This window comes from Vanessa cardui, chromosome 15 (assembly GCF_905220365.1).
Source record: "Vanessa cardui chromosome 15, ilVanCard2.1, whole genome shotgun sequence".
Classification (NCBI taxonomy): Eukaryota; Metazoa; Arthropoda; class Insecta; order Lepidoptera; family Nymphalidae; genus Vanessa; species Vanessa cardui.
In genome coordinates this window covers 11,260,430-11,270,383 of record NC_061137.1, presented here as the reverse complement: position 1 = coordinate 11,270,383, position 9,954 = coordinate 11,260,430, and the positions used below count along the sequence as shown (strand labels likewise).

General features: G+C 33.1%; 3 protein-coding genes across 3 annotated transcripts; 2 read left to right on the top strand and 1 right to left on the bottom strand.

Annotated features, from left to right (window-relative positions):
- The first annotated feature begins 262 nt into the window (after nucleotides 1-262).
- On the top strand, nucleotides 263-4,002 carry LOC124535620 (26S proteasome non-ATPase regulatory subunit 1). The gene is made up of 2 exons (XM_047111892.1): nucleotides 263-900; nucleotides 1,358-4,002. The coding sequence occupies exons 1-2, from the start codon at nucleotides 381-383 to the stop codon at nucleotides 3,841-3,843; spliced, it is 3,006 nt and encodes a 1,001-aa protein (XP_046967848.1). The 5' UTR covers nucleotides 263-380; the 3' UTR covers nucleotides 3,844-4,002.
- A 462-nt stretch (nucleotides 4,003-4,464) lies between these two features.
- On the top strand, nucleotides 4,465-6,602 carry LOC124535622 (nuclear nucleic acid-binding protein C1D-like). Its single transcript, XM_047111895.1, has one exon. The coding sequence runs from the start codon at nucleotides 4,691-4,693 to the stop codon at nucleotides 5,135-5,137; it is 447 nt and encodes a 148-aa protein (XP_046967851.1). The 5' UTR covers nucleotides 4,465-4,690; the 3' UTR covers nucleotides 5,138-6,602.
- Nucleotides 6,603-6,783: 181 nt separating this feature from the next.
- On the bottom strand, nucleotides 6,784-9,414 carry LOC124535621 (ADP-dependent glucokinase). The gene is made up of 3 exons (XM_047111894.1): nucleotides 8,915-9,414; nucleotides 8,361-8,803; nucleotides 6,784-7,679 (listed from the first exon to the last, which is right to left on the bottom strand). Exons 1-3 carry the CDS (start codon nucleotides 9,247-9,249, stop codon nucleotides 6,988-6,990), a joined length of 1,470 nt encoding a protein of 489 aa, XP_046967850.1. The 5' UTR covers nucleotides 9,250-9,414; the 3' UTR covers nucleotides 6,784-6,987.
- Between the last annotated feature and the right edge of the window lie 540 nt (nucleotides 9,415-9,954).

Sequence of the window (9,954 nt, the reverse complement as noted above, 5' to 3'; positions counted from 1 at the left end):
CATACAAAACTATAATTTAAAAATAAAAATATAATAACAATTTATTGTACACAATATTTTTTTAATAAAAATATATTAATTTGGTAAATGTAAAATACTTACCATAGACTTAAGAAATAGGTGCGATTTCCTTGCTCTCTCTTTGTTCAATATTAACCAATAGAATTTTGGTTCGAGATTAGTTAACATTTGCCATTGGCTAAAACTGTTGAAACTTTAAGATTATACCTTTGAGAAAAGACTATTCTCTGATATTGACTCTGCATAAAACAAATTTGTCAATTCATGGTGAAGTCGTGAACTTGTATTGTGATTTGTTCTAATTTCATACAAAATAATTTTTAAATTAAGTATTATAAAGTAAAGAAAATTGAATAAAAATGAATATCACATCAGCTGCGGGGATTATATCCCTGCTGGATGAGCCGATGCATGAGGTAAAAGAGTTTGCATTGAAGAGATTGGACAATATCGTTGACGAATTTTGGCCTGAAATATCTGAATCCATTGAAAAAATTGAAATTCTACACGAAGATAAAGTTTTTTCTCAGCATCAACTGGCTGCTTTAGTAGCGAGTAAGGTTTATTACCATTTGGGAGCATTTGAAGATTCTCTTACATACGCGCTAGGGGCTGGTGATTTGTTCGACGTAAACGCAAGAAACGAATATGTCGACACAACAATCGCAAAAGCAATTGACTTTTATACACAAAAGCGAAAAGCTCTTTTTATCGACAGTACTTCAGAACCCATCGATCCTCGCTTGGAGGCTATTGTTAACCGGATGTTCCAGAGGTGTTTGGAAGATGGACAGTACAGACAAGCTCTTGGATTAGCTTTAGAGACTCGCCGAATGGACATATTCGAAGAATCTATCATGAAATCTGATGACATATCAGGTAAACCTTTATGTCCCTATTGTAAAAAATATATTTTTCATGTATTAGGCTGAATTTTCTTTCTTAAATACTATCATTACTTGTTTATAACAGACATACAAAATTGAATTGTTAAAAGTTCATAAATGAATAATATGTAAAATGATATCAACTAGTAACAAAGAAAATGTTTGTTTCAAAAGTCTACTAATGCATAAGGTAAACTGATCGAAGTATCTATTTTATTATTCTTTCTAAAGAGATATTATGGAATACACAAAAGTTACATGCTTTATGTAAAAACAATTAACATATTATTTGTTTTTAATGTGATTAAGATCATATGAGAATAGTATTTTTATGTTGTTCTATATTCAAATTTTACTTTTACTTTTTTTTTATATTCAAATACAACTTAATATTTTAAACTTTCTTTACAAATGTGACACCTAAAAAAACTCTTATGTCTCTGTTACAGGAATGCTGCAGTATGCCTTTACAGTTGCTATGAGTCTGCTCCAGAATAGAGGATTCCGTAGTACAGTTCTTCGTTCTTTAGTTGGATTATATAGAGGGCTAAACATACCAGACTATGTAAACATGTGTCAATGTCTCATCTTCCTTGAAGATCCTATCTCCGTAGCTGAAATTCTTGACAAATTGACCCATGGTCCTCAAGAATCAGTACTCATGGCTTATCAAATTGGCTTTGACTTGTATGATTCAGCTACTCAACAGTTCTTAGGCAGAGTTCTTCAGGCCCTCAGAATCACAGCACCAATTCCAAGTGCACTTGGCGGGAAACCTCAGCCCCAAGGTGGCCCCTTCCCTGAGACCTCTATGGAAGTAGATCAGGCACCCGTTGAAGAATCTAAAAAACCAGAAAGAGATATAGATAGTCTTAATGATGAAGAAAAGGAACATCAGAAGAGGGTAGAAAAATTAATATCAATATTAGGTGGAGATGTATCTATAGGCTTACAATTACAATTTTTAATAAGATCTAATCATGCTGATATGCTAATCTTAAAAAATACTAAAGATGCTATTAGGGTATCAATTTGCCACACAGCTACAGTTATAGCCAATGCCTTTATGCATGCAGGAACAACAAGCGATCAGTTTCTGAGGGACAATTTAGAATGGTTAGCGAGAGCCACAAATTGGGCCAAGTTAACTGTAACAGCTTCATTAGGCGTCATCCATCGTGGCCACGAAAATGAATCCTTAGCTCTCATGCAGTCTTATTTGCCAAAAGAAGCTGGACCCTCTTCTGGATACTCTGAGGGTGGAGGCCTTTATGCTTTAGGTTTGATCCATGCTAACCATGGCGCCAATATCATTGACTATCTTTTAACACAATTAAAAGATGCTCAAAATGAAATGGTGCGTCATGGAGGTTGCTTAGGGCTAGGTCTAGCTGCAATGGGAACACATAGGCAAGATGTTTATGAACAGCTCAAGTTTAATTTGTATCAAGATGATGCAGTCACTGGTGAAGCAGCCGGAATAGCCATGGGAATGGTAATGTTGGGATCACGACATGCCGCCGCCATCGAAGATATGGTTGCATATGCCCAAGAAACCCAACACGAAAAAATATTACGTGGTTTAGCCGTTGGTATTGCATTTACTATGTATGGAAGACTTGAAGAAGCTGATGCACTTGTTCAACAATTATTGAGAGACAAGGATCCTTTGTTGCGGCGAGCTGGTTGCTACACAATTGCTACTGCTTACTGTGGAACTGGAAATAATGACTCTATTCGTACTTTACTTCATGTTGCAGTATCAGATGTAAATGATGATGTACGACGCGCTGCTGTTACAGCTCTTGGTTTCTTACTCTTTAGGACTCCAGAGCAATGTCCATCTGTCGTGTCACTATTAGCTGAATCGTATAATCCACACGTCCGTTATGGAGCCGCTATGGCGTTGGGTATCGCCTGTGCTGGTACCGGAAATCGTGAAGCAATCGGTCTTTTAGAACCTATGGTTAAATTTGACCCTGTTAACTTTGTACGACAAGGAGCATTGATTGCTTCTGCCATGATCTTAATCCAGCAAACAGAAGCACTTTGCCCCAAAGTTACGTACTTCCGGCAACTGTACGCCCAAGTGATTTCAAACAAACATGAAGATGTAATGGCGAAATTCGGAGCTATTCTTGCTCAAGGAATCATTGATGCTGGTGGACGTAATGTAACTGTTTCTCTACAAAACAGAACTGGTCACATGAACATGCTTGCAGTCGTTGGAATGTTAGTATTTACGCAGTACTGGTACTGGTTCCCACTGGCTCACTGTTTATCTCTTGCTTTTACCCCAACCTGTTTGATTGCTCTTAATTCTGATCTGAAGATGCCACAGCTCGAACTCAAATCCAACTCAAAACCATCGCTTTATGCCTACCCAGCACCACTTGAAGAGAAGAAACGTGAAGAGAGGGAAAGAGTTACTACTGCAGTATTAAGTATTGCAGCTGCCAGGGCTAGAAGGCGTGCACATGGAACAGAAGGTTCGTCTAGCAGTGTGACATCATCTACTACTTCTAAAATGGATGTTGATGAAGAGGAGAAGAAACCTTCAAAATCACCCAATCCAAATATCACAGTGCACGGTAAATCTGACAAAGATGAGAAACCTGGCACATCAAAGGAAGGAAAAAAAGACGAAAAGGAAGGTGAAGAAAAAGAAACTAAGGAAAAGAAAGAACCTGAACCAAACTTTGAAATTCTTAGCAATCCAGCCAGGGTGATGCGTCAGCAACTCAAAGCTTTATCTGTTGTTGAAGGTTCAGGATTTTTCCCATTAAAAGATGTGACAATTGGTGGTATTGTAATGCTAAACCATTCTGGAGATGGGGAACAAGTTTTGGTTGAGCCAGTAGCAGCATTTGGCCCTAAAACTGAAGAAGAAAAGGAGCCTGAGCCTCCTGAACCTTTTGAATACTTAGATGATTGATACAGCCTTTTTCGTTAATAACTATAATGCATAAATAGTATGTAGGACACTATGAATCACTTAAATGTATTGGAAAACTGTAATAAAATATTGAAGTACATCCATTACTAACTGCAAATTATAATTGTGTTTTTCCTCTAAATAAATAATATTAAATTACATTTTATTTTCATTAATAAACTGTAAGTTTATAAAAAATTCCCTTTCCATCATTACTATTCTAATCTTTTTGTTACGTATTCACGTCGTAGCTACTCTTCCAATCCTCATGATATTTTGCATAGTTGCATACACTTTATCAGGTATACCAAAAAGTACAGGGTAACGTATCAAAGAAAAGTCTATATTATTAAGGAAATATATTAGGTAATTACTAAAAAAAAAATACAGAAACATCACTATCTGACCGATAAATAGTCGCTAATCGAGCTAAGTATGAAGATTTATGTAAACATATTTGTTACAAGACTTGCTATTTAATATGAACCGAATAGTAAGCGTTAAGCATAATTAAAATTTAATAATAACGTAAAGCAAACGTATCTATGCTTGCATTAAAAATATATAAAATAGTAACAGTATTATGCAGTTGGTAGCACGTCATTGTCTATGACTAAAATTTATTGATTGGACCTCGGATAGCTGGTACTTGATAGGTACCTCATCTCTGTGGTAGGTAACTATAACTGGTAAGAAAATTTTATTAAATTGTCAATGTCAAATATCAATTTAGAAGGTTAAATAAAAAACGTGGTCCTTCCGGAATAATTCTATTGCAACGCATAATTTTCCAATTGTTCTTATTGAGCATAACGTTTCTACTGTTCGTTGAAACACTGCCATATTGATGGATATGGATTGGAATCTTGAATACGGCGAACTTGCCAAGGACACCGAATTCGTAAACAAATATGAGAGTCTCAAACAGAATTTAATTGAGCTAGAACATGTTTTGGAGAAACTATTGCCTCTTAGGGCACAATACGATAAGATGTGTCTTCCGGCGCAGATTGAATTGGACTTGTTCCTGGCTTTCACATTGAATTCCCTTCATTGGGTACAATTGCGCGTTGAAGGTGTAGATCCGACTACGCACCCCATAAAAGACGAACTCCAAAGAATCAAAACAGTTATGGTGAAATGGCAAGAAGTAAAAGACAAAGAGAAGAGACCCACGGTAGACCTGGAGGCTGCAAAACGATTTGTAAGAAGCGGGCTTTATGACCCTTACCGAGCTATAGGCCAATCCGCGAACAAGAAAATCAAATTTAATGATGAAGACATGGACGAATAAGAATTGACTTCTATATTATTTTAAACACCCCTTTTAAGACTGAATTAACTAAATATCCTTTTTTGTTATCCTTGAATCTGTCTACAATCATGTTTATTGTTGGTTCCCATTATTATAGATGTAACTTATGCATGAATTATTTTATAAGATAACATTATAACATATAACTTATATGCAATCTAATATTCTCTAAAGTAAATGTACGAGTAATCTAGAAAATAAAAAAAAGCATATAAAAATACATTTAGATTATTATAACTACTAATATAGGGACTATGTTTCATGTAAATTATTTTTAACTTTGTTTTGATTTGTTTTGCCTCTGGATAAATTGCCTTGATATGTTTGAATATATATGTAAGAAAAAAAAATTATATTTTTTCAATATGGCTGTAATATTTGCATATTACATGAAATTGCTTGTAAATATATTTTTTGTAAATCATTAGTAATATAGTATTGATAAACTATGTGGAGGGGGATGAATTAGGTGTAAAAATGCTGAGCTGTGTGTGCAATGCGAATTTTGTTATGTAATTCTTTTGATTTCACAAAAGTCTTACAATTAATCTACCAAATATGCAACAAAAAAGGTGTATAGAAATATGATGTATGAAATAATGGCATTTAATTATTTTTGAGATAGACGAAAGACGAAGACGAAAGTACATTGTATCTATTGGAGGACTAAATCACACTAGACTATATGGTTTATAAGGATAAGGCTTATAAGTGGCAACTATGACGCCACATAGTTCATTAATACTCTCCTAGTTGATAAATATCACATAGTCGTAAGAAATATATAATCTTGCTATTAATCTTAGCGACTAGATATATTTCATTAAAGTTATTTAATTATCAAAAACCATCATATTATTGTGTAATTTAGTCATAACTTGTAGTGTTTAGAAGTTGTTACAAATATTTAATCCAGTAGTTGAACTATTTAATCATTAATATACTCTAGTAGGTTACAATGTACTCGTATTAACCCAACTACAGGGTCTATAGGTTGATAATAAATTGTCTGCTAAATAATTTATGTCCTATTAAACCATAATTGCAGTCTCATTAAAGTATTACAACTACTATTTATTTAAAGCAGAGCTAAATTCATGTTTTATACCAAGTAACTGTTATTATTTTTATGAAAACAAATTAATTGCTTTCATTTTATTTATTTTAAGTTCTTTATATGTTTGTCTCAGTATGTAATGTTATTTATTGGGTTTTATTTAAATAAACACTATTTATAACCATTGATAGTTTTATTATATTAAATACAATAAAATGCAGTCAGAAATTATTCACATTTACAGGAATGTTTAGAAATTATTCAAGTCAACACTTTTATTAATATATAAAGAAAAATAACAGTTGTTTATATATCCAAATATCTGTTACAACCAAATATAAATATTAATGAGCAGTTTATGATAAATTGTACTTCAATATACATATTCAAAATAATGAACACATTACAACATTACAGGCAAGATATTATTAATAAAATGGCACATTCTATAATTAAATGTAGAACATTATGCAATAACTGAGAATCTTACGTTCACAAATTGTTATTTAATAAAAATTCGTTTGTATTGTTCATTTCAATAAATAAGATTATATATTAAGCTTTATAAAAAAAAAGTATTGTTCTATGCCTTTTAACATATAGTGTTGGACATATAAATATTTGTAAATAAAAAACAGTAATCCCTAGCAGAGCTTAAAACTGTAGTCATAAATATTAGATTAATAAATAAATATTTCGATTCATAAAATATGCCTAACACCAAATTGCTCAAAACACGAGTTTTATATTTAAATACATATCACCCTAAGACTCATTTCTCCACTTGTAAGACTAAACCTGCAGCAGAAATGTTATCTCCTGCACCAGCTGTCAACTGAGCTTCAGTACAAATAAGAACAGGTGCCACACAAATGTCTACTTCATCATTATCCAGCACCTCATCCCAGCAGGCGACAGGCTCTGTTGCTTCAAAGAATACTCTACTGTTATTATTATCATCTGTTGTTGTTGAAAAGCTGTCATCTAGAAGAAGCTTGCATTTATCTAAAGCTATATTTTTACTATTACAAACATATCTATGAGCTGTCAAGGAAGCCTTGGCAGCGGCTGCCTTTGTCCTCTTCCAATGTGAGCCCTTTACAGTTAAGATGGCTTGATATGCTAAAGTGTGTACGTGAATACGTGTCAATTTCCTTTTGCTGCCATTATCTGTGTTCTTTTGTCTGATTAGTTGGAATGTTTTACGCATTTGGTCCAATGCCGTGGCAACTCTTGGATTTGAATCAGCGACAACCATTACCTTCCCATATTCCAAGACACTATTGAGGTTTGACAGTTCCTGTTCGTTCATACCAACTGAGTCCACAAATGGTAGTACTTTTGTTGTTAAGTGTAAGAGTAACTCTAAATCTACATAGCTTGCCATTTCAAAGTGAGCTAATGTATTCACAGGCTGAGATAAAATCTGTTCCTTGACGAGTTCCAGTCTTTCAGCTCTTAAATCTGAAATTATAGAAAATGTACAATGTAATGGATATTAAAAGAGGAAAAATGTATAGCTATCTATCAAGTTGTATTTACAGTTTTATCAGTCAACTTTACTAAAATAAGATATAAAAAAGAAGCTTGTTGTAAGGTTCCACAATCGAATTAAGCCCTCCTATTCTTTTATGCAGAATGTTTAGAGCTTATTCCACTATGCTGCTCCAATGTGGATTGGTGAACTCAAATTGACAATTTACTTATATTTAATATTTTAATCACCACCAAATACAGGATAAATTATAAATGTAATAATTGGAAAATAAAGTAGTGTTTGGTCAGTTTTGAGCCTATAATCAGTGAAGATACATATGTTCAAATTCTTTACTGTCTTGGCTTACAAGATATAGTTTATTATTACATTATATAAACAATATTGGAAATATTCATCAGTTTTGCAAATTTTTAATTGAATGAGTACATTTCATAATATATAATTATTACACTCTTTTTTAACAACATATACTATTCAACTTAATGTCACATGTAAGTATGTATATAAAATTCTTATTTTATTTAATTTATGACAACTTCTAATATGCTGTTTGAGCTGAAATTTTGCAGATAATGATAAAAATACAATCAAATATTAATAATTATTATGTATTTTAACATTTAAACAAAGCTTTATCGATGACTTACCTTTGTCACCTTGTTTGAATGGGAAATTATCCATCATTTGTAAGCCGCTAATGACTAGTAAGTTAGGACTAAAGGTTATTAGATGTTCCCCTAACTTCTCTAAGGAAGTTAGTAGAGGGTTATTTTCATCATTATGCATGATGTACCTGTTTGCTCTGGGCGATTTGTATTCACCAAACTTTTCATCAGCCCTGTATTCTAATATCATGTGGATATCATCCTTAACTTCTTCATTACCGTTATCACCAACTATCTCTATATCTTTTGGAATGTAACTTTTTAATTTTTTGCTCATTTTTGCACCTAACAATACTTTCCATCCCTCTAAATGGAATCTATTTGCCATGAGAGGTGCATTTCCTCCGATAGCCCATCTGGTGTCTGGGAGTTTTAATGATTGTTCGACAAGCTCATCATATAGTGCACTGTTAGACATAAATCTCCTGAAAAAAAAAAAAATTTGTTGCATAGAATAAAAAGAAATTGACACATATATTTTAATTCATCAAATATTTAATAAATATTAAACAGTACAGATAATAAATTCAACTTACTCAGCAGCAGCACCGTGTTTGAAAAAATAGGTAAAACTTTTTAAAAATTCGTCTTTACTGGATATCTCGTTAAAATGTTCGGGAGCCCCTTTTAAATCTCTCGGATTTAACAAGGACGTTGCGTTGACAAAGAGGTCATGGCAAGCTCCATAACCCAGTGCCACCTTGGGCTGATGTGTTCCAGAACCTACTTTGTTCTCATTTTCTAAATATAACAGGTGTTCTTTCACCGGAGACAGCCTACCATCTTCGAAGTTATCTTTTCTATAAAATATCGCGTAGAACACAACACAAAACGATAGTATTGAACCCAATTTTACCGGCGCCCCGGCCATTGTCACATGTGATTATTTTACTATGTGTTCAACTGGAATGCATAAGTTATAAGCTTTGTAATAGATCCACGTCACCTCATTATAATGGTAGTGTGTAAATAATATATTATAGTTATAAAGATAAAGCAATGGACTCGGCCATTCACCAAGTGAAAGAAACGTCAATGTCAGGCGTCAGCTTAACTAGCTGTCACAAGAGAAAGCATTGCAAAAAAATTAAAATCATTACACAGTACATGCTTAGGTACTTAATTGATTGTACTGGGGAAACAATTAACTTATCATACTCATTTTACAAGACTTTTTTTTTATTAATTATGAATATTAAACGAATTATGAAATTTTTTAGAAAAGGCACAATCTAGTGCTTTATTTAATAGTAATGGGTTCAAATTATAATTCGTTTGAAAAATAACAGTACTCGTTTTTCAAACAAATGACTTTCTAGATTAATAGTCTCTGACCTGCCTCCTAAGTCATAATAACATGTTGATTTTTTCGGTCATGTTTTTTTTAGTACCTAGATAGAAATCTCAAAAGTTGTTGACAGTACTGTCACACTCCCGTGTTTTGAAAAGCACGTAAAGCCTACCACTGGATCTTTTTCGGGTTTATCGATTTACTTATGATTACTTACCATTTTTTGGGCTACGTGCAAAGGTATTTCTATTAAGCTACTATTTCTAAAAATCAAACCAAGTTTTT

Excerpts from the sequence above, each read along its gene's own strand:
- LOC124535621 (XM_047111894.1), bottom strand. The coding sequence starts at position 9,249 with ATGGCCGGGGCGCCGGTAAAATTGGGTTCAATACTATCGTTTTGTGTT. Across the intron at positions 8,804-8,914 it reads AAACACGGTGCTGCTGCTGA|GAGATTTATGTCTAACAGTG; the intron begins GTAAGTTGAATT and ends TTTTTTTTTCAG. Across the intron at positions 7,680-8,360 it reads ATTCAAACAAGGTGACAAAG|ATTTAAGAGCTGAAAGACTG; the intron begins GTAAGTCATCGA and ends CTATAATTTCAG.
- LOC124535620 (XM_047111892.1), top strand. The coding sequence starts at position 381 with ATGAATATCACATCAGCTGCGGGGATTATATCCCTGCTGGATGAGCCG. Across the intron at positions 901-1,357 it reads GAAATCTGATGACATATCAG|GAATGCTGCAGTATGCCTTT; the intron begins GTAAACCTTTAT and ends TCTCTGTTACAG.
- LOC124535622 (XM_047111895.1), top strand. The coding sequence starts at position 4,691 with ATGGATATGGATTGGAATCTTGAATACGGCGAACTTGCCAAGGACACC.